This window comes from Talpa occidentalis, unplaced genomic scaffold (assembly GCF_014898055.3).
Source record: "Talpa occidentalis isolate TD23 unplaced genomic scaffold, MPIMG_talOcc4v2.1 talOcc4.4, whole genome shotgun sequence".
NCBI classification, from domain to species: domain Eukaryota; kingdom Metazoa; phylum Chordata; class Mammalia; order Eulipotyphla; family Talpidae; genus Talpa; species Talpa occidentalis.
The window spans coordinates 136,870,263-136,894,609 of NW_023604295.1; the positions used below are offsets into that span (position 1 = coordinate 136,870,263).

Genomic DNA, 24,347 nt, shown 5'->3' on the forward strand with positions numbered 1-24,347 from the left:
TGATATCGAAAACTTCATGCTATTGAAAACTCCATGCTTCTCAAACCTTTCCCCAACAATACTTTTTTTTTAAAAGATTTATTTATTTATTTATGCATACAAGAACTGGGGTACAGGCCAGAGATGGGGATGGTGAAAGGATTCACCAGAGACAGAGCAGGGAGCAGAACAGGCAGACTGACTGAAATACACTGCTGAGGGGAGCAGTGGGCGAGACAGGAGGGGTCTGCCTCACCATGTGTGTTGCTCCCTGGCTGACCAGGGATCGAACTCGTGCTGCAGAGGCTGCAGATTGCTTCATAGTGCAGTGCTTAACCCCTTACGCCACCAGTGAGGCCCCCCCAACAATACTTTGAATAGCGCCCTTTAGGTTTAACATTTATAAATAATTTTAATTATTACACTTTTGTTAGAATGCAAGTTCCAAGAGGGCAAGTTCTTACTCATTACCACATCCTCAAATGTAACAGCTGGTGCTTAGCAAGCATCTAATGAAATGTCTGCATATGAAGCACTTCCTGAGTACCCATTTATCAATGCGTATCTCCTAATGCATGGGAACTTAGTCCAAAGCTTCCTCAAACCATTAGAAAATTTCTTAGAAAACATCTGTTTTACTTGCAAATTCATGTGATTTTTCAAATTCTTATCTATTACATGTTTCTTTTAGTGTGTTTTCTTCTCAAAAATTGACACATCAGGTATCTGTATTACAGTTGTAAAGATACAGTTGTGTGTGTGAATGTGAAGTATGGGTTTTGAAATTAGAATTTTTTAAAGTCTGCCTTGTATTTTCACAAACATCTTAAATTTCAGCATCTGATAACTGGGTTTGAGAATACTTGTCTTGAAGGTTTTATTTAATTGTTTCTAAGAGAATAAAATGAAAATGTACTTAAAATACTTGGCATGTATATATATACTCAAATATTGGTTACCTTTTCTCCACTTAATGGGAAGCATGTAGTTTTTCTTCCAACAACCGCAGTTTATATCTGATTCTTTCCATTAAGTATATGTGGTCAAAAATTATCAACTAAATGTGAGTTTTCTCAATCCATGAGCAGATTATGGCTACTCATCTGGGGGACAGAACTCTTGTACTAAGACAATGAATACCTTGTGGAAGAAAATTTTCTAGCATAAATTTTAACTAGTGCCAACAATGTCCACAGAGAAAAACTTAAATTGAATTCATTTTTATTGCTGCTATTTCACACAAGTTTACTTCTCCTAGGTAAGTAGGAATTTATAACATTTGTTCTTTCTTTGCTGGGCAGAATCTAGAGTGCGGTCACACTGACAGTACAGTTTGTAGGAAATCGGGGATGGTTCTCCAGAATACATGAAGATTCTCAGGGATTGTTGCAAGGGATCACAAAAGAGATCTTTGGTCCAAAGAAGACATCTCTGAAAGAAAGTAGAACATCAATTAAATTCAGCTGAAAGCTAAGTCTTCTTTAGGCTAAAAAATGGACAATGATTTCCAGGATTTCAGATATGACTATTCTTTTTAGGTGAATAAAGTACAAAGAGCATCAGTGTGAGGACTTGCCACAGGAGCAACAAGAATCAAGAAGGTAATCAATTCTACTTTCCCCCCATTTGCCATTGATGTTATACTAGCACTTATCTATAAAGAAAAAGAGAACTCGGGTGATTTAAAGCCTTTACCAAAAAAAAATCATTTTTCTGATATGGATGGGAATAGACCATGAAATTTAAAAGTGTAGGTAAAAAACAGATGATTAAAAGTTTCTCAGAAAGCCAATACATAAACATCTAGGTTTTCTAGTGAAGGAGAACTGTTAGACTACTCTTGCTGGAAAAAATCACATAAGGTAATGTATTTAACACATGGAATAATATAAAATTATATATGTATATATGTGCAAGCTTGTATCATGATGGCTCATTAGAAATATATTTAGCATATAATGTAGAACACAACAAATATAGTTAATACAGCTGTGTGGTTCAGTTGAAATTTCCTATGAGAATATCCTAAAAGTTCTCATCACAAGGAAAAATAAATTTTTTTTTGCAACTATGTGTGGTGATGATTGCTAGCTAAACTTTCCGGTGATCGTTTCGCCATTTAAGTATATGACAAATTATAATGCTGCCCATCTTAAACTTTTACAATGCTATATGTCAATTATATCTCAATAAAAATAAGATGGCGAATTAGAGTTTGCATTTTCTACAAACTAAAAATAAAAAAGGGAATATTCTTAGTAATGTAAATCTGCTACTGGGGAAAAATAAGTCAAAGTCTGAAATTAATTTTATCTATTCATACGTCTATTCTCATCTATTACACAGATAATTGCAAAATCGTATGTTAAGATAAATACAAGTACATTTCAATGAATTGGATTCGAGACTTAAAATTACAAAAAGAGCAAGCAAGCATGCTATTTTAATGTTAGGTGGCATTTCACTCATATAGTTTGGGAAACATTGCATCATTACATTAGTTAACTCACTTTCTTGGTATTATTTGTACAGAGATTCTCCAGCTTCACACATCAGAATCACCTGGAGGGTTTGTTAAACCAAAAGTGCTAAATCTCACCTCCAGTGTTCCTGGTTTAGTCAGTCTGATGTGGGACTCAAGGATGAATGTGCTTTTGTAACAAGGACTCAGGTGATAGTGAAGTTGCTGCTCTGGGAACCCCACAGTAAGAACCAACTGACATGGTTGAAAAAAGATTGGTCAAATCAAAAGACCTGAATTCTCGTCTCTGTGCTGATCTTAGCTTGTTATGTGACTTGGTGCTAGTCATTTTGCCTCCGCACTTCTCCTGGATGAGATGTTACATCTGCCCTTTCTACCTCAAAGGCTTTGCAGAGAAATGGAAATATATGGCAATATGGAAATATGGAAATAAGTCATTTGAAAAAGCAAATTTCAGTTTGAAATCATCATGATCACAGTATTAGAAAATTTCTCAGTAACCAGGGAAGATGACTTTAAATCATAGAATGATGGCTTTAAAAACCAGAGCAAATAAAATCTATTGGTTTATCAATCATTGTATTAGCCTAGGAACTACATCTAATTTCCAAGTCAGCAGATAGCTTTTATTTCCTTTCTTTCTGGTTAACTCACACATAGACCTAGAAATTTTCTCTTTGATCATTATCAAATTTATCTGTCCTGTTAATCACTTGAGCTTGTTCACTGGAAGTCTTGATCTAAAATCTTATTAGTTTTCAAATCAGTTTAACACATCAACCTTGAAATTAACTGCTACTGATGGATTTTTTTTTTTTTTTGGTTGTAAAAATCAGATGAGGAATTTAGAATTTTTTTAGATTGTAGTGTTGTTAACTTTCTGGATTTCATATAGGTTTATTCAAATCCGCCAAACTCTGTTTTTTAAATGAAAACATTCAGTACCACTCACAATGGTCATGATTCTTTCTAGAAGAAGCTGAGATTCAAACAGGATTTTACTAAAAAGATGATTAATGTGAGTAAAGTCACACTGCAGGTGTCTTTGAAACAGGAGTCGTCATGTAATGTCTCACAGCAGTGGGTTTTATGATGATGTGTCCTTACTTTGGGCAGCAGAGTAACTCGCTGAAGTTGCAGTAACAGATCATCTCACACCCCTTCCCATCCCAGAAATGATCCTGGATGTTTCCATCAATTTGTGTCAGGTCAGCCACTCCTTCTGGGAGGTTGTGACAGTTGCCATCTTTTAGTGTCTTTCTGTAGCAGGAGAGGCGATTTGCAGGCACGGCTTGAACTCCTAGCAGCAAAGTCAGCCCAATGGTGGCAGCAAGTACTATAAATTTCATTTTGCCTTTCAGTCTGCGATAGAAGAAAAATTACAACATGTCAGTACTCAGTATTTTTTTTTTAAAGATGGAATTCATTGGAGCAGAGAGTTCCAATAAATTCCTTGGGTATTCTTATAAATTCTTGGACAGAAAGGTATTGATATTTTCTACTCTCCTCTTGGCTATTTCCCAAAGGGTAGTTTTATGACTACTTACAATGAAAATCACTTAGCACATTAGTTAAAAATCAAATGCCTTTAAAGAAATATTGAATGGGAACTGCTGGGGGATGGAAGGAGGTGATTGCAGCTAGAATCTAATCTGCATTTTTAAGGACCCAGAGAAATGCTTGTTTGTACATTCAGTAGGGAAAAAATTGCTTTTTAAGGTGATAAAACGCAGGCCAATTTCTAGAACAAATTTTATAGTATCACTGAATACTGTGGTTCTTGACTTAGCATATCTTAACATTGTCAGAGATCTATGGGTGTCACCTTGACAGAAACAAAAGCCCATTTATCCTGATATTGAAAGATGATATTCTCTAGAAACATTTATGGCTGCACCATGTGGATTAGCTCTCTGGATTGGGATTGAATTTAGGCTGAGGTGGTGGGCCTTCGCAGTGGTAGCACTGGGACTTAACCCCTAGGCCACCAGGGAGGCCCATTATTTTCAACTTTTAGATCTCAGTTTATATGTCATTTCTTCAAAGGCCTTCCCTGACTATCTAATCTAGTAGTTTTGACCTTTTTTTTTCAAAGATTTATTGATTGATTGATTGATTGATTTATACATACATGCATACAAGCACTGGGTACAGTCAGAAGCGCGGGAGGGTGAGAGAATTCACCAGAGCCAGAGCAGGGAGCAGAGCAGGCAGGAGGACCAAAGTACACTGCTGAGGGGAGCAGCGGGCGGCAGGAGAGGTCTGCGCGCCATGTGGGACCCTCCTCCGGTGGCCGGGGAGCAGCCGGGGATCGAACCGGCGCTGCAGAGGCTGCGGGCAGCTTCGCAACCCAGCGCTCAACCGCTGTGCCACCAGGGAGTCCCATTGTTTCGACCTTTTTTATAGTGCCCCCCTACTTTCCTAATGACACTTGTCTTAACTTAAATGTTATGTTTATGAGTTTACTCATTTTTGTCTTTTGTTCTCATTGGATGGGAAGCCCCATGAGGGCAGCCTGTTGTGCTTACCACTACACATCCGATGGCTAATACACTGCTGGGCCCATATTGGAATGATTCTCTGAAAACACTTTTTATTTACCCTGAGCAAGACCCTATAGAGGTTTCAGGTTTTCTGAAAGACTATGGAATTTTTAGGGCCTACCCTAAGGCCTTCCTTCCAGTGCCCCCACCCCCGACACGTATCATGTACTGCTACTGAGCTAGCCAGAGTCGGACCAGTCATCTCTTCAATATTACACGCTTTAAATTGTCCCTGCCACCTCTTCTCTTTATGTTAAAGGGATGACCAAACCATCCATTGAAGACAAACCTCAAGCATCTCTTCTATGAGATGACCCAGCCCATTCCACTGCTGAGCTCCCAGGCCCTGTGTTCCTAGAGTGTGTATGTCCAATCTGTCCCGTAAGGACTGAATTGAACTGAATAATGCCTTGTTGTTGTCAGCACTTTTCATAGGCCACTTTGCCATATGGAGAGAAAATATGACTACGCTTGGGAGTGGAAAATTTACTGAAAGCCATTTGGCTGTAACGTGAGTTGGTTATCCTACAAATCTATCTAGAACCAGGAAGGAAGATCTGGAAAGATCATCATGGACCTTATAGGACATGATAAGGACTTTGATGGTATTGAGTTTATTAGGAAACTATTGGAAGCTTTTGACAGAATAGTAATATGACCTGATGACTATCTAAAAAACATATTCCTTGGCTTCTCTATGAAGCTGTGTTTTGCTGGAACAAGATTTGACACAGAAGAAAACTACCAGTGCTGAAAATTGATGGAAGATGTGAGGCAAGAAGCAAAGAATAATGGATGACCCTTAAGTTTTTGACCTGAATGATACTGACATTTATTGAGAAGAGAAGAATTGGAGGAGTTGATTTGGGGGAAATTCAAGAATAAATCTTTGGACAGGTAAATTATATTTGAGGTGTCTATTCAAACATCCAAGTGAAGATGTTGAGTAGGTTGTTGAATTTGAGGATGAAGATTAGGGCTGGAAATATCAATTTGAGAGCCATCAGACTATTTATTGATAGTATTTTCACAATGTGAAACCAGTCGGGCAGAGAGCATAGACTGAGAAGAGGCAAAGGACCGAGGTCTGGGGCCAGCCTACGCTCAGAGGTGTGGAAGCATCATGGCAGTGTCTTGAAGGCAAGAACTGTAGCTTCCACTGCTTTTGCATCGCTCACAGTGCCTGCTTCAAGGCTGGGCTCACTCTTCAAAAAACATTCACTGAAGGAATGAACATATAAATTGTTGGAAAAGTGAGTGGGGATGTTGCCACACCATGCACTCCACTGACGCTTTCTATATTCATGTCAGAACACAAAATACTGTTTCTGTCACAGTCTCAGTCACATCCTATGATGGAAAGTTCCACACCTGGCAAAACTTACTGGTGGTTTTTCTTTTAAACACTTTATAAATTATAAGTTTGAACTGAAGTCTGTTCTTCCTTTACTTAAATCCAGATAAATAGCTTTAACTATTATTTAGCAAATGGAAAATATTCCTGTGATACATTGCTTTTTTTTTTTTCATCAGAAAACGCCAACCTTAATCCTTGGCAGTCCACCAAGATCATACATTTTCAAGTGCCAACAAGAGTAAAATGATTTTGGCAAATTTGAAGCAAACTGCTCTATTTTTTTCTCTTTTATTTGAAGTACAGGCACTTAAAATTCCTCTGGAGTACATCCAAATTACAAAAGAAAATTAAGCTAAAAATGGAATATTTGAAGGAATAAGCAAGAGAACGCAGATAGTCATCCACAGGTTTTCTGATTCTATTTTATGTAATTAACATTATTTCTAATGTGTGTTACCATTTATATCCCAATAGTGGCATAATTTGAAAAACATCAATCCAGGGGATACAGAATTGTGGACAAGATGTTTCCAATTAAGCAATAAATCACTGCTACCTTCATAGAAGTAGGGAATTGCAAGTTTTGATTATGTGACAGTATTTGACTCCAGCAAGCTTTTCAATGGTTGAAGTAAAATGGAGACTTATAAAGAAAAATTATTCAATTTAATAGCCAAAACTAACAGGACTATGCAGTCGAGGTGTTCAGACATTTATAGTGCAATGCTCATACAAGCAATGGATGTCAGTTCTGGGACCTGGTATTAAGAGCAGTGGAATGAAACAGAGTTGATGAATTCCACAGAAAGGGCAGTCCATTTTCAGATTCCTTTCCAAATGCAGCAAGAGAGAAGCAAAAGGCTGCAGAAGCAAATGAATATTCCAGCCCAGAACTTGACATTTAAAACATCGAAATTATAGTTAGACAAGATTAAAATTGCCATCCAGTCTATGTTTCCTATTCATTCTTTCTTGAAAGGTGAAAATAACTGTTATTTTAAAAACTTCCCTCTTTTTCTTATTAAGTGTGTTAGCAGAGGTTGTTGGATTGAGTCATGAAGAAAAACTTTCTGAAGTTATGTGAAAGGGACAGAATTGGTATTAGAAAGTGCAAGCCTTTCAAATATCATTAAAACAGACATGATCACCCCAATGCCCAAGAAACCTTCATCTGTGGAAACATGAAGTCCATGTCCAGCCTCAGGTCTCTCAGAGACTGCTAGAAGATGTTCTGACCTTAGTCTTGCATCATCCTGATTGCTCTCCCAGCCACAATCACACCGGGGAACAGGACCAGCTCTGGGGAGAGCTTTCCACAGCGCAAGGAACTAAGTTAAGGAATTTTAAAGAGGAATTTTTATAAACCCCAAAGAGAAAAAGTGTTCCTTTCTCTTAGTGGTACAGACACTGTGTTGTTCCATGGCAGGGGACACAAGGGTGAATTCAATGAATTCCCTCTTTGTGTAGCGCACATTTATACCAGTTTCTTTTTAGGAACTGGGATTTTTAAAAACAAAAACAATAAAAAACATTTGCTCCCTTGCACCCTGCAGTTAGAGTAGGTGATATACAGATAGGGTGTTTGCATTAAAGATAAAAACATATACTTTATCGTCTTCACGTAGTCAAGCCCCGTTGTACGGGACCAGGGTCAGCGTGGACGTGGGCTTTAATGAGGAATAACAGTAAGGACGCTGCCTCTTCTTAAACCTGTGATTAAAAGACTCCCAGTTAAGGAATGGACCCTCCTGTTCTCTTTTCATTTGAGCTCCATTATCCTGGGAGGCATCATCTATTTCAAAGGCATCATCTATTTCAAGAGCCTCCTCCGAGGCTCTGTTACTCTGTCTTTCTCTTATGCTTCAACACTTAAATGCATTTCTACTCTAAGCTCTAGAGTAGTAGTTTGGGGTAGAAGAAGTCACCTAAAATGATTTTTAAGAAAAAAAGTTACATACCCTTTCTTCTTTCCTTTGGTCTTCTTGGCAGAAGAGTCTTCTTAAAGAGTGAGTTTGGGAGGAGAGAGGAGGCACTGCTAGGAGGTTCCTTACAAATGAGCCTTTGTCTGCTCTCGCGCCTGGGTTGACTGACTGGCTGCTTCAGCCAGAACTGGGGCGGAGGGAGTGGAAGAGAGACAGGGCTGCAAGAACTGCCTCCCTTGGATTCTTCCAAGCCAGGAGAGAACAAAGGAAGCAGCTTCTTTACAGGAGGAAGTAACTAGTCTATACAAGAACCTGAGAGAGGCAGACTCCTGGAGAATACCGAAAAAAAACCAAAACCCCAGACCAAAAATCCACCTGAGGGGTTGAAAAGAACACAGGACGATTTTTACCTAAACAAAAGTGTGTGTGTGTGTGTGTGTGTGTGTGTGTGTGCAAGACAAACAGAGGTAGAGAGGTAGGGACCTAGGGACCGAGGGATGGGGCAGTGAGATGGAGGGAGGAAAGGAGAAGCAACCAATGTGATTTCAGAAGGTAACTGAGCATCTCTTTCTCTTCCCTAGTTTCTCTGAGGTTTTTCACCAAGTTTTCCTCACCATCTAGATCTCTTATTATAACATTTTGGTAGAATAAATAGTCTAGCTCCTTGGTTCCTCATCCAGTGTCATTAGCAGTCAGCAGAAAGCAAAAAATAAAACGACTGAAAAAGAAATCTATTCTGTAGCTCATCAATAAAGGCACCAAAGGAATTTCGCTGTGTTTTGAGCAAACTCTTCTCAGTGAACAGAACGGTAGTATCTGCCAACAAGCCTTCATTTCTGGTCTTAAGTTCAATTTACAGTAGTGTTTCAGAAGCTAGAAAAAATATGATAAAACAGGGGTTGTCTAGACAGTGGAGGGGAGGGCATTCTGGGCTGTGTCAACAAAGGCATGAAGATGAGAGGGGGTACTAATTTGGGGGATTACAGGTAGATTTGTATGCCTGGAATTAGGAATGATAAGGAGATAAGATTAGAGGAGTAGAAAGAGACAAGTTAATGAAATACTTCACAGCCTATGCTGAAAATTTTAAAGTTTAGGTGAATGGAAACATAATGAAAAATACTAAAAAGGATGAACACCCGACTGTGGTATGAAAAAAGGATGGTGTGGGAGGAAAGGGTTAGACACTAGGAGGACAGAGACTCTAGCAGTAACCCAGAAGAGATGACAGAAAGCAAAACTGAAAGAATTTGGTGGCCAACTGGGTTTTTCTAGTTAGGGTAGAGTTAGCTGAGAAAAGGCAAGGCGATTTTATCAAGTATCAAAGGGTGGGTCCCTTGGATGAATGTTGTTGTTATTCATCTCAGAAAACACAAAAAGAAGAATAGTTCTGACTGGAGCAGGAGTGGGGAGATAGAAATGAGCTTGTTTGTGAGTGCTGAACTTGAGACCTGGTGACAATTGGTCATGGGACTTGCTTAAATGGATCTGAAGCTCCTAAAAAAGTGTGGCTAAAGAATTCGAGTCAATGGACAAATCAACTTTAAAAACTAATTAACTAATAGAGTTATTCAGCTAAGGGATAGTTAATGCTGTGGCTCTTCTGCCTAAAAGTTACTGAGCTTTCACTGTGTGCCAGGCACACGCTCCTCCCGGCCACCCCTTGAAGTTGTTACTGCTATCGGTCCCATTTATGAAGGAGGGAGTATCAGAGTCCTCACACAGAGCCAGAAGGCACACAGGCCCCAACTTTGGGTTTCCAACATCTGTGCCTCTCAGAAGGGATTGCACAGTGAAAAGGAGATAGAACTAAGATCAGGGCATTAGGGACTGTTGGCATTAAAGACAGAACGAGAAATAGTGGAAAAATTAGGAAAGTGTTGTCACAGAAGCCAAAAGTTGAACATGTCAAGAAGAGAGGAGGTGAACAGGTGAACGGAAGCCTCATAGTGACAGCAGTTTGGGGGAAGCCATACATGCACACCTGGGGTGGAGAGGTATGTCGAACAAAGTGAGGGCCAGCAAACCAGAAGCAGTTAGCAGGCCTGAGAGAGCAGGAATTTCTTGTCTCTACTTTGTTGAAGCTGGAACCACTGGCATGGAATTCAAGGAAAGAGATGAGGGCCACCCTGGCTGGTGGCGAAGGGGTTAAAGACAGCACTATCACGTATTGCCAGCCACTGCAGTTCAATCCCCAGCCGGCCAGGGAGCTGCCCACATGACCCACAGACCTCTCCTGCCTCACCTGCTGCTCCCCTCAGCAGTGTATTTCAGTCAATCTGCCTGTTCTGCTCCCCACTCTCTCTGGTGAATCCTCTCACCCCCCACATCTCTGGCTTACACCCAGGTTCTTGCATGTATAAATAAATCTAAAAAAAGAAAAAGAAAAAGAAAAGAGGTGAGTGCTGTGTGCAGCTGACTGCACATTTCCTTTGTATATTTATAAATAACTTTCCTGTGATAGACAGTAAATGAAGATTATGCTACCCAGGGGCTAATTTATTGGATGACCTAGACATGTAGAAATATGTGAGTATGAAGAAGCAACTTTTTACCTTTTGCTCCATCTGTAGAGCTACCCATCTTGTTCACCCCATGCTAATCTGGACCACAACTCGGTCCTCACACAAACTGACTTGTCTCTCTTTTCCTTTTTTTCTTCTTATGTCTAACTCTATTTCTTTGATAGCGTTACTCATTTCATTGTACAGTTATCCACCCCATACCTGTTAGATCACTTCATTTTTATACAACCTCAGTACCTTTTTTCACCACCAAAAGAAATCACCAATTTACATTCCTACCAATGGTGTATGAGAGTGCCTTTTTCTCCAGACCCTCACCAGTACTTGTTTCCCATCTTTTTCTTAAAAAAAGATTTATTTATTTTTATTTATGCATTCAAGAACTGGGGTACAGGCCAGAGGTGCAGGGAGTGAGAGGATTCACCAGAGACAGAGTGGGGAACAGAACAGGCTGATCTACTGAAAAACACTGCTGAGGGGAGCAGTGGGTGAGACAGGAGAGGTCTGCTGTGCCATGTGGGTAGCTCCCTGGCTGGCCTGGTATAGAATTCGTGCTGCAGAGGCTGCAGATAGCTTCACAGGGCTGTGCTTAACCCCTTGCACCACCAAGGAGGCCCAGTTTCCCATCTTTTTGATATATGCCATTCTTACATGTGTGAGGTAACAGCTCATGGTGTGTTTGATTTGCATTTCCCTAATCATAAGTGATGCTGAGCATTTTTTTCATATGCCTCTCAGTCATTTGTGTGTCTTTGGATAAGTGTCTAGATCTTCTGTCCATTTTTTTTAAAGATTTATTTATTTATGCATGCAAGAGCTGGGGTACAGGCCAGAGATGCGGGGGGTGAGAGGATTCACCAGAGACAGAGTGGGGAGCAGAACAGGCAGACTGACTGAAATACACTACTGAGGGGAGCAGCAGGGACACAGGAGAGGTCTGCTGCACCATGTGGGTAGCTCCCTGGCTGGCCGGGGATCGAACTCGTGCTACAGAGGCTGCGGATTGCTTCATAGTGTGGTGCTTAACCCCTTGCACCACCAGTGAGGCTCCTGCCAATTTTTTGACTGGTTATTTGGTTTGTGTTGTTGAGTTGCCTAAGATCTTTATATATTGGCTATTAACCCTTTGTCGAACGTATGCTGTGCAAAAATCTCCCTATTGGTAGGTTGCCTTTTTGTTTTTGTGGTGATTTCTTGCTCTGCACAAAAACCTTTGAGTTTGATATAACCCACTTTTTATTTTTGCTTTTGTTTGTCTTGTGGTTGGAATTGAGTCCCCAAAGCCCTCTTCTGTAGTCAATGTGTAGGATTCTATTGCCCAAGTTTTCTTCTGGGTATTTCATGGCTTCAGGCCTTGTGTCCAATTCTATAATCCATTTTGAATTAGTTTTATGTATGGTGTTAGCTAGTGATGAGTTTCTTTTTTTTTTTTTGCATATGGTTGTCCGGTTTTCCCAACACCACTTGTTGAAGAAGCTTTCCTTACAAACATGGAAGTGTGAAGCTGTACTCCTGAAAAGTTATAGTAATATAAACCATTGGTAAATCAAAGAAAAGAAAGAAATCTGAAAAGAATTTCTCGTTTGCTTTTACAAGAAAAGGCAAAAGGTGAAAGTTGCATTCAGCATTGATTTCACAGGGGTCATTACAACGGCAGCGGGTCCGGGCAGGACGAGTCTCCCTGCCCACCTCCTCCCCTGGAAGCTGCTTCCTATGGACTGTGTATTTATCATATTGTTCCCACTTTTGCTAAGCATAGTATCATTTCAGGTCTTAGGTGTTTTGGGGGAATGATTTGGTTGGTTATTTTGGGGAGTGTCTAGGAATGCACCAAAATGTTCCCATATAAATTAATGTTAATTGCTTCTTCCCTTTACACCATTTCAGCTTACAAAAGGTTTCATAACAAAGGAAGGACAGAACTAAACCGAGATAATGTCTAGAAATGACAGCAGAATCGAGGCCACTGGAGGGGGAGAGGATGGGATCAAAGTGGGGAGGAGCCCCGGTGGCTCAGTGGTTGAGCGCTGGGCTGCGAGGCTACCCACAGCCTCTACAGTGCCGGTTCGATCCCCGACCGCCGGGCGAGGGTCCCACATGGCGCGCAGACCTCTCCTGCCGCCCGCTGCTCCCCTCAGCAGTGTATTTCATCAGGCTGCCTGTTCTGTTCCCTACTCTGGCTCTGGTGATTTCTCTCACCCTCCTGTGCTTCTGACTGTACCCAGTGCTTGTATAAATAAATAAATCTCTCTTAAAAAAAAAAAAAGTGGGGAGGAGGCCCGATGGCACATGACGAAGGGATATGTGGGTGGATGGGATGTCGTGATGGACATCCTAGGAGTTGTGGCCCTGTTCCTCTGAATCATACACAGTCGTATAAACCAATGTGACCACAAATAAATACAAGAATAAATAAATGCATACACACAGACATACATCCATACAGACACACATAGCAAGCAAACAAGCAAAAGTTTTCATAGGAATGCTCTGCTTTTTGACAGTTGTGGAAACCTGTATTTAATTCACAGCTGTTCAAAATAGCTGATTCGTCTGTCCGTTCGGCAAAATTCAAGTCCCTACGACATTCGGTCATTGTGCTTCTCACCTGTCTGCATCAGGAGGTGCATGGAGCTCTTTGGCCATTGTCCTGGGCCTCCTGGGCCTCAAGATCATGTTCCTCCTCACTCAGGGAAGATTTCTGCTAGAAGTTCCTCTGGATCTTGACTTCCCAAGCCCTTGTGTGTCACACACTTCCTTGCTACTAACTGAATTTCCCATCACTTCTAAGGAGAATGATGAAATGTCTGCTGCTTTCCCAACGGATGTGCTAGAGTTGCCTATTTAAGCAGCAGTTGAATTGCAAACCAAGGATAACTGGAGAAGCTGCCCTATTGACGTTTAATTTGGGACTCAAATTTGAAACTATTGTTTGTTTTTTTTGTATATGGAGACTTAGGGCATTCTATTTTGTTTTCTTTCCTGATGGCCTGTTACTCAGACCTCTTGCTGGACCCTGGCTTATGTTGCTCTGACGACCATCTGTCTCTTTATGACAGTCTCTGGAGCCTCCCAAAGTAAACTTCTCATGTCAGGTAAGTCAGGCCATTCCAACATACTGTCCAGAGTCCTAGTAAATATGTCCTGCTATATTTTTCTGTGATTACTGCACACGTATGTGAGTTTTATTTACATTGGTACATGTTATCACTCCTCTGTCCGATCAGGTGTGTTTCAAGTAAAAAAAAAAAAATCCCTACAAATTAGTGACAGAGTCAATTCATGCTTTCAGCAATATCTGATATAGAATTTAAGCAATTATGTTAAAAGTATGAATATTAAAATTGAAGAGTGGTCTGACTAGTATTTCCTAACAGATAAAGAATAACAACTACAACAAAAGCTTTCTAATCAGATGAGGCCTTAGGAGATATCTGAGAGAAATAATTTTAGACATCAGACATTTAAGCTTATGAAAAAAAACGGGAACACACATACGTTCTTCCTCTGATTTCCACCTGGGAGCTCATGAAACGCCCCGATTTAGAATCTGCTGCTCCTCTGTTCCTAATTGACTCCTCTTTCTCATTACCCTCAGGCGAAAGTCCTTGAATCACTGAGGGCAGCAGTGTGGGGAGAAACAGCAGCTGCTTCCACCTTCACAGGAGAGAGGTAGGACTTGTCTCATATGAGTATATCCTTGAGAAAAAGAGTTTCAAAAAAAACTGCCATCATTGAGAACTAATTCACAGTATGTTTGTCGAAATAATATTGTGGTGCAGACAAAATTGCCTTTAAAATTGTTCATCAGTAAAAAAGAAACAATTATTTTTGAACTCAGTACAAAAGTATTCTTTTGGATTAAAACTATTTAAAGTTCCCCTGAAGATTTCCTCTGAGCTTGGAACATTTGTGCTTAGCATGGTTTTTGGAACTGGGTTACTCTATGCCCCAAACTTAGCTTTCTGCCCCTGAAGTGAAAATGATGAAAACAAACTCCACAGAGGTGTCAGCAGTGAGGTGCTTGAGGAGAAGGCGGCGTTACGAGGAGCTGCTGTGTGGGATGTGGAGCTGCCAGCCGGCTGCTGCTCTAAGAAGGAGCAGTTTCCAGAGGCCTTGGTCCTGGGGTGCAGAGTCAAAGGTAGGCTGTGCTTGGGAACTGTCAGGAACCCCCACAGGCGGCTGCGGTTCTGAAGGGGAGCCAGCAAGGATGGTCTTGTGGCTCAGGAATTTTTAGTCAGAACAGCAAACACAAGACCTCTTTCACCTGGACATAGAGACCGAGGCTCCCCCGGGTGCGCTGGGTTTTCTCACAGCGTTAATACCCAGAGGCTGTGAGCTGTGTGTGTGTGTGTGTGTGTGTGTGTGTGTGTGTGTGTGTGTCATATGATCTTTAAATATGAGGGAAATAAAGGCAGGAAAAATAAACACTAGGAAAGAAGTGTGTCAAGGAAAACCATGCTGTTTTAAGAGCCTGTGGAATATTTAGAATGAATAATAATGTTAACATGAAAATAAACAGTCAGGAGAAGAGGCCAAGAAAGACAGGAACTTGAAAATCAGACCTTTAGTTTCCTGGCGTGCTAAAAGGACGCTGGACTGACAGTATATAAAATCAGATAGCCCAGAACCCGGCAATAATTTTGCGGTTTGTTGGAAATGACTCACTTATCAAATCTAGAAAGATCGAAAGATGGATTATGTGCCAACATGTGTTCTTTTGTAGATCCTGAGTTACTGCCCAAAGCTTCCCAAAGCTGTTCCACAGATACAAGCATCTGGGTGACTGGTAATGATAGCAAAAGTAGAAATGATACTACTAATAATAATGTCATTGCCAAGTGTGCTAAACACTTCAGAAATGTTGGCTTATTTAATCCAAGCAACACTCTTTTATGAGGTAATTTTTCAGAAGGGGAACTGAAGTTCAAACAGTTTAGGCAACTTGGCCAAGATCACACACAGCTGGTGAACAGTGGTACTGGAATTGGAAGCCAGGACAAAACCATGCTCTCAGTCTGTCGCCTTAATAAACAGTGAAAGGAATAGGATGAGAGGCTGGAGACACTAAAGTGACAAAGGGCATCAAGGTTATAGACCATAATTTGAATGTAAATGAGCCACACACACTCTCTGTAACTTTTTTTTTTTTTAAAGATTTATTTATTTATACAAGCACTGGGTACAGTCAGAAGCGCGGGAGGGTGAGAGAATTCACCAGAGGCAGAGCGGAGAGCAGAGCAGAGCAGGCAGAAGGACCGAAGGACACTGCTGAGGGGAGCAGCGGGCGGCAGGAGAGGTCTGCGCGCCATGTGGGACCCACCTCTGGTGGCCGGGGATTGAACCGGCGCTGCAGAGGCTGCGGGCAGCTTTGCAACCCAGCGCTCAACCGCTGCGCCACCGGGAAGGCCCACTCTCTGTAACTCTTAAGGAGCCTCCTTGTCTAGTCTTAGTTAACACTTGACTTGAAACCGTCCTCCTTGGACACCTAGAAACTTCAATGAGCTGAATGGAGTTTCCTACAAAGTCAGGTATGGAAAATGGCCAATATGTCAGAGTTTTGAAGTGATTATAATTCTAGAAATAAAATTATAGTGCCACCCGGTAAATATTTGTTGAGTGAAGGAGTGAGTTAATGAATGAATGGAATACTTGGGCAGAGGGTAGGTTTTTGGGAAATGCTCGCTGTTCACTAATTATTGAGTGCCCACTGTGTACCATTGTGGGCGCTCCAGGTCCCTGAGGGTGCAGCTCAGCAGCTTGCCACCCCTGCCTTCTCAAGCTCAGACTACTTGCCAGGCTGGACTGCTAACTCTTACTATAAAATCCTGTTTCCTCCTTTGTAAAATAAGGCATTTAATTGAGGATGTTTATTTCCCACTTTCTATGAGTATGTGATTCTCGATATATTTTTTAAATCAAATATTTTAGAACAGTTTTTGATTTACAGGGGGAAAAGAGCTAACTTAGTACAGACTTCCTCTATATCCTACATCCAGTTACCTCTATTATTTATCGTCTTCCATTAATGCCATCATTTGTTGAAACTGATGAATCAATGTTGATGCATTATTATTAACCAAGAGCCATACTTACTTGTATTTTCTTAGATTTTACCTAATCTCCTTTCCTGGCCTAGCATCTCCTCGAGGGCACCACAACACATCAAGTTGTCATATCGCTTTTGGCTTCTCTTATCTGGGAGAGTTTCTTAGACTTTCCTTGTTTTCAGAAATTGAGCAGATGGTTTCTAGAAGACCTTCATTTTAAGCAACTTTATTGGGAAACATTTCACTTTGAAGTCTGGACCGTTTTTCTTCAGTTGGCTGTCATCTGCATTCACTGAGGCAAACTTGTATTGATCTTTGGAACTTAGTTTGTTCCACGGTTCTGGGTTATTCTCTCTGTCCCAACTCACATCTGAATGGAACAATGTCAGGCTCATGACTTACGGCTCAGTTCCTACTCCTCTGGCCCCAATGAATACAAGGAGTATGAGGATCTGGTGGCATGTGGCTGCTGTAGAGGCCTTGGGCAGGAAAGGAGAGGACAAAGCTGTGAGGCCCAAGACTAAGTAGTCTTTCTCTCTCTCTTTCTCTTTTAACCCATATCCTGTGATAAGTAATTTTATCAACTAACGTGGTCAGCTACAGTATCTTTGGCCTTCCCTTTTATAGACACCATTTCCGAAGTTATTAAGGTCAGCACCTTTTCCTCCCCTCACCCTTAGATTGCTTTGTCACATTCCACTTTCCAGCCTGGGATACACCCCCACCTTCTACATGTATTTTTTTTTTAATTTGCAGGCATTAAGGTTCAGTCTTCGTGCTGAACACGCAGTGTCAGCCTTCAACAAACTCACAACGCCATGTCTCCCCCACAGTATTATAACACAGAACAACCTCAGTGTCCTAAAATATCTCCCAAGCCTCACCTCTTCAGCTCTCTCCTTGCCTGGAACTCCTGGAACCCACTGATCTTTTTCTCATCTCCATAGTTTTACCTTTTCTAAACTAGCATATAACTGGATACATACAGATTGTAGTTTCTACAGATTGCTTCTTTCCCTTAGCAATCCATGTCATCCATGTTTTTTATGGCTCCGTAGTTTATTCTTTTTAATCACTGAACAGTATTTCATACAGATAGTCCACAGTTTGTTTATGCTTTCTCTAGTTGAAAGACATCTTGGTTGGTCACAATTTTGCCATTATGAAGGGAGATGCTATAAACACTTGTGTGCAGGTTTGAAGCTTCCAAATAAGTTGATCAGTACCTTTTTAATGTTTGTTTTCAGGTGGATCAGTTATAATTGTTGATTTGTAATCATCTAGCTTTTATATGCCTTCTCAACTATAGCTATTTGGAAAATAATAAGCACTTTCATATAATGCATCTGTTTAGATCAGCCTCCAATTTTAAATAAAAGTATAAACAATGAGTCCATAAATATTTTATGGAATAGGAGAACTTTAAATATAGGGCAGTTTAGCTGTATTTATGTCTAATCTTCTTTGAAACATGGGTAGACCTGTGTGGTCTGCTGAGGCCATTTTGTTTATATTGCAAACAGGGGAATTTATAGGTGTTAAATTAGCTGCCAGATTGTTCCTTTGTTGCTCCTTTGCTAATAAAACATGTTAAATATTACATGTTTGGAAATCCAAATAAAAACATTTGCAAGTTGACATAATAAATGCACCACAGTATTAGGTAACTAAAACCAGCCTCCTTTTTATATCTACATATATCAAACAGGGCACAGGAAATTCCAAAAAATAATATAAGCAAAGGAATATTTTCCCTGGATATTTCATTTCTAAACACATACCATGGTTTATTCACAGCATAATCCTATTAAAACAGAACTCATGAGTCTCCTTGGTGGTGCAGGGGTTAATGTCTCAGCACTATCAAGCTATTGCCAGCCGCTGCAGCATGAGTTCAATCCCCAGCCAGGGAGCTGACCCACGTGGTGCAGCAGACCTCTCCTGTCTTGCCCACGGTTCCCCTCAGCAGTGTATTTCAGTAGATCTGCCTGTTCTGCTCCCCACTCTGTCTCTGGTGAATCCTCTTACTCCCTGCACCTCTGGCCTAGACCCCAGTTCTTATATGCATAAATAAATAAAAATAAATCTTAAACAAAAAAAACCAGAACTTGTTACTCCATAGGATGTGGGTAAGCATTAAAGTGTATCTAACTTGCAAGGCAAATGTTCATTAGCTTATTTGAATCATTTCTAAATAGTTACTGATTTTTAGAAATGACTGGTGTGTTCTTATATTTAATAAGCTCTCATGAAACTAAACACTGCCTTTCTATAAGCTACAACTTTATGGAGAAAACTGCACCAAACTCTTTAATGGCTTCTTCATCAAATTGATGGTCACTAGGTCTGGGGCCAAGCAGTCGCTGAAGTGGGGGGGTCATCGGGTAGCTAGCTACCCCTTATGTTCTGTTGCTAGTGCTTCTCACCTAACCTGCACCTTGAAGTACCTTTGTGGAAGCCTCTAATGCCAAGACCAACCAGACCTGTCAACTCTGGGCCCCAGGCAGTAGGCAGACAGTACATTTACCTCAGCTACTACTATGACCTGCTGAGCTCGTGCCTCCATGTCTGGAGGTACCAGTCCCAGGTCCCATGACCACTTAGACAGTGGCTGTTGGGCAGTGTCATCCAGTGACATGGAGTCTGACTCTCGCTACTTAGCACTCATCACGGCAGGATTCCTACATTTACACCATGACAGACTGCATTGGCTGAATATGAGCCGTGACCTTCCGAGTAGTTCAGAGTATCCTGGTCTTCCTCCACATGTGTTAAAATAAGACAACAAATGCTTTTCTTATACCTCATGATGCCTGCCGTTGCTGCTGCTTTCTCTCACTCCAATAAAATGGCTTATGTGTTGCTTCTTGGAACAGCTACTGATTTTTCTTTATTTCTTCAAGGCAAGTGGTTGTTGCCCTTGCTGATGCTCTATCTCTGTGCTCAAGTAGGAGAAAATCCCCTTCGTTGGCCTGAGCAGCCCATGGTTGCGACACCAAGACTGCCTTATTCTCTTCGTGATTTAATCCTCACTAAAACTGCGAGTCTCTGGATAACCATCTGAGAAAACAGCCTGAGCATTGTACCAGCTTCAGTTCACTGCTCATCACTCATTATCTTCTGGATTAAGACTATACTTCTTTTTATCTTAAATTGATTTGCCCTTAATTTATAATACTATATAAGCTTTAGGAATAAAGTTTAACACCTCAATATATACACATACCATATCACACCCACTACCAAAGTTCTAAACTATCACCACAATCAAATTGCCACCACATTCCCTTTCTCCTCCTCTGGTAACCACCATTTTCATAGTCTAAGTATTATTTTGTTTGTTTTACTTATATTCCATACAAGAGTGAAGCCATGTGGTATTTGTCTTTCATTTTCTGACTTATTTCACTCAAGTTCTAGCCATGTTGTTGAAAAAGGCAAGATTTCATCCTTTTGCATTGCTCAGTAGTATTCCACTGAGTAGATATCTCAGCCTATTAATCCAATCATCTCTTGATGGGCATTTCGGTTGTTTCCATGTTTGGCTATTGTGAATAGTGCTGTAATGAACAGAGAGGCTCATACATCTTTTTGAATTAGTGGGTTCATATTCTTTGAGTAAATAACCTAGAAGTGGAATTGCTGTATTTCACTTGTATTTCAATTTTATTTTTTTGAGCAATCTCCATTCTGTTTTCTTCATAGGCTGCACCAACTTGCATTCCCACTAACAGTACACAAGGGTTCTTTTTTCTCCAGAACCTTGCCAACACTTGTTTCCACAAGACTGTACACTTTGATACTCATTCTCCCCCAGGTAATTGTCCCCCCCACCACCAGCTTGGGGGGCATTTAAGAAGAAGTCTTTGATCCCCCAATGGTTTAGGGAAATTTTCTCAACCTGGCTGGGCATTAGGAGCAGGCAACCAAGTAGGAAGGGCGCATGAAGGCTGAAAACTCCATAGGGAAGGGGATCTGCGTCCAGAGTTTGGGAACCTCAGTGTAGAGGTCTGTTTCAGGGCCTAAGGAAAGTACTCTATTTATCTCCCCTCTGCATGTCAGGCCCATTGCTGCAGCCACATGTCTCTATGGGATAAGTTCTTAGGAAATTCACATACAATTACAGTTGTTACCCGGAGATGCCTGTGGCTCTGTGAACCCCTCCTATGAACAATGATGCACAATTTCCTTTAGGTTAATTCCCTAAGTTGCATTTCAAAAAAAAAGACCTGACATCACAAGGAAACCACTTTGAGTTGCTCCATTTCCTGGAGCCTACAGCTGGCAAAGTTCCCGGGACAAGATGTATTCAATTGAAGTCCAAGCAGAGCTGTGTTAGGAGAAACAGATGGCCCACCTAAGGTGAAAAAAATTGCTTTCTTGAGGGGCAAAGCAAGGAGGTTTAGTCACCTCTTCCTCTAGAAAGGCGGGAAAGTGTGGAGGCAAAATAAATAAAACACATTACGAAGGCGTTCCGCAGATGAGCAGGGTAATTGGTAATGAGTGAGGCCACAGGAGGCATCTTCTGCCTCTAGGCAGGCCATGGGGTTTGTCACACATTAACGGGCCCAGACCTTGAAAAATCTTCCCACCAGAGGAAGTAATAAGAACCAGCAAATAACTGAAGAGCCTAACCATCAGTAACCCTTTCTGCCAGCTGGCAATGAGGGTTGAGACGATTGGGAGATTGTCAAGATGAGCCAGGTGTAGTTTCAGAGAATTGACTGGACGTAAAGCAAAGCAGCGAGAATCATAAGTTACCCCTTCTGAAGAGAAGTGGGGTTCATGGACGTGGAGGGTCAACCTAGCCCTCTCCCTTTATTTTTATTTTTTATTTTCTCATGTTTATTTTTTTAATCTAGAATGGATCAAAAATAATTGACTGGACATAGACCAGAAGGGAACTGTGCCTTTCAGGGGGGTTTTTTACCTTTTAAAATTTTTTAAATTTATTTTTTGAAGATTTGTTTTTATTTATTTATGCATACAAGAACTAGGGTGTAGGCCAGAGATGCAGGGGGTGAGAAGATCCACCAGAGACAGAGTGGGGAGCAGAACAGGCAGACTGACTGAAATACACTGCTGAGGGGAGCAGCGGGCGAGACAGGAGAGGTCTGCTGCTCCCTGTGGGTCACCTCCCTGGCCAGGGATCATACTCATGTTACAGTGGCTGCAGATAGATTGATAGTGCTGAGACTTAACCCCTTGTGCCACGCTGGAGGCCCCAATTTATTTTATTGTTTTAACCTTATTTTAAAAGCTAAATAAAAGTAATTTAAAAGTAAATAACTGGCTTAATTTTCCATTGATCTGCCTTCCCCTGTTCTTTCCCCAGCTTGGCGCACCACCGCGTCTTGCAAGGCCTCAGTTTAAGAATACCATAGACACACAGGCTGGTGCCATAATTACCCACTACCTGCAAGGGTCTCATCTCTGTGTGGTCTCGTTCCAGGCCCACGGCTGGCTACCTCCATTGTGTGTGACGTGGCTTCACACCTTGACAACACGGCTACTTCAGCACAAAACAGGATCAAGTCTTTCCAGTGATCAATGAGTCCGCTTCCTTTTACATATATGCATTTGTTTAGCGAAGAGGAGGTCAGGTGAGAATTCATTGCTGGTTAATACTTTCCAGAAGAAGGAGACACCTTTTCGGGGTTACTAATGCCCAGGTCACCTGAAAGCACTTCTATGCAGGAGTTTTTTCCAAATACCTGGAAGAGTGTTTCCATTCACAAGAGCAGATGACAATGCTACTTGCTTTGCCGGGGGCCATGAGAGAGAATTCATACTTCTAAGGCTTGCTCTGCCTGCTCCTCCCTTACTCTTGGGAAGGTGGGGTGCTGTCACCTCGGTACTTTTCTCCTGCTGAGGGAGTGAGTGGTTGCCCCTGTCTGCCCCTCAGGAAACACATCTGTCTGCCACAAGGCGTTCTCTGTTGGTCTTTTATTGACCATCTCCATGGACGCATCAATGCCCCAACTCTGGAACTATCTATCAGGCTCCATCCCAGAAATTGCCCTGTCTTCCTTGACAAACTCTTTTCCCTTTAAATTGCAAAATACAAATACTAATTTTCATATTGATTTCTTCTTCCTCCCATTTGTAGAGTTTGCCAAAGGACTTCTAATAATGACTACTATGGGAATTCACTCACAATAGTCACTTCACAAATAAAAAAAGAGGTGCATTCACTGCAACCGAGATTTACAAAGGTTCTGTAAGGTGGCAAAATGTGATTTGCAATTCAGGATGATTATTGCTCTCAGGGGCTGTGGCTACTCTTATGTAGCAAGGGTTCAGTTGGGTGGAGATTGAGTAATTAGGACGAAGATGCATTGTGTAACTCCTACTTCCTCTTATTTCTTGTGCACCCGTGAATAACTGAAGTCTCAAGCTCTGGGCCAATTTAATGGATTTAATTTTTGAGTACCTCAACTGTGAGAGCTTAGTGTTCCTTCCCAAAAATAACCACAGATAACCTTAGCCATTATATCTGTCTCTGTGCTGGGGTTGAACGTGGCTGACAGATTCATGTAAAGACATCCTAACAGCCTTTTCTTTATTTTATCTTTATTTATTTTAAAAGATTTATTTATTTATACAAGAACCAGGGTACAAGCCAGATGCTCGGGAGGGTGAGAGGATTCACCAGAGACAGAGTGGGGAGCAGAACAGGCAGACTGATGAAACACACTGCTGAGGGGAGCAGTGGGCGAGACAGGAGAGGTCTGCTGCACCATGTGGGATTCTTGCTGGCCGGCTGGGATTGAACCCACACTGCAGAGGCTGTGGACAGCTTCACAGTGCGGCGCTCAACGCTCAACCACCTGTGCCACCAGGGAGGCCCCATCCTTTTCTTTAAAGGGAAAGATATATGGCATTTTCTGATTGCTTATTCTGTAGCCACGCTGCCTTTTTTTCTCAAGGCAAATCTGTGGGATATTTGGTATTATGTGCCCTAGGTTATGAATGATACGGAGACTCACAGAGATTAAGGCATTTGCTCAAGGCAATAAAGGAGCTTGGACGCCTAAAACAAGTGTGGTCTCTTCCAATCAGTTTTGTAGGGAAGTGAGGTGATAAAACTGTAAAACTGGATTTTAAGTATTTAAACCCAGGCCTATCAGGCCCAAAGCTCCTGCTCCTTCCACTATACCATGTTGCTATAATAACACACAGGAAACTGGAGAAGTGACACCAAATTTTTCTTATGTTTTCTTGCTATTTTTTTCAACTTTCTTGTGGTAAAAGATACATTCCATATAACTTACCATCTTACCTGATTTTAAGTGAATGCCACAGTCCAGTAGTATTGAATATATTCATAATGTTGTCACACTGTCACCACTGTTCCTTTGCGCATTTTTTATCTTGTAAAACCGAAACTCTACACCTATTAAACACTAACTCCCTGTTTTCCCTCCCCCAGCACCTCACACCCACCTTTCTATGTTCTGGCTCAACGAATCTGAGCACTCCAGTACCT

General features: G+C 41.3%; 1 protein-coding gene and 1 long non-coding RNA gene across 3 annotated transcripts; one reads left to right on the plus strand and one right to left on the minus strand.

The window, feature by feature from the left end:
* The first annotated feature begins 750 nt into the window (after positions 1 to 750).
* Positions 751 to 24,347, plus strand: LOC119257981 (uncharacterized). The gene is made up of 5 exons (XR_005128153.2): positions 751 to 1,580; positions 13,810 to 13,903; positions 14,407 to 14,480; positions 22,311 to 22,461; positions 24,291 to 24,347. It is a non-coding gene; the product is annotated as an uncharacterized LOC119257981 (long non-coding RNA).
* SCRG1 (stimulator of chondrogenesis 1) lies at positions 1,177 to 13,458 on the minus strand. 2 transcript variants are annotated; one of them, XM_054701045.1, is made up of 3 exons: positions 13,417 to 13,458; positions 3,569 to 3,823; positions 1,177 to 1,410 (listed from the first exon to the last, which is right to left on the minus strand). In XM_054701045.1, the coding sequence occupies exons 1-3, from the start codon at positions 13,452 to 13,454 to the stop codon at positions 1,356 to 1,358; spliced, it is 348 nt and encodes a 115-aa protein (XP_054557020.1). In that variant the 5' UTR covers positions 13,455 to 13,458; the 3' UTR covers positions 1,177 to 1,355. The 2 variants fall into 2 exon arrangements, with proteins under 2 accessions (XP_054557020.1, XP_037382343.1); XM_037526446.2 differs by lacking the exon at positions 13,417 to 13,458 and adding an exon at positions 8,320 to 8,472.

What these genes read in the sequence shown, in the direction of transcription:
- SCRG1 (XM_054701045.1), bottom strand. Translation starts at nt 13,454, where the DNA reads ATGGCCAAAGAGCTCCATGCACCTCCTGATGCAGACAG. An exon ending in GCACCTCCTGATGCAGACAG is followed by an intron (nt 3,824 to 13,416) that starts GTGAGAAGCACA and finishes CTTCTATCGCAG; the next exon opens with ACTGAAAGGCAAAATGAAAT. An exon ending in GAGTTACTCTGCTGCCCAAA is followed by an intron (nt 1,411 to 3,568) that starts GTAAGGACACAT and finishes ACTTTCTTTCAG; the next exon opens with AGATGTCTTCTTTGGACCAA.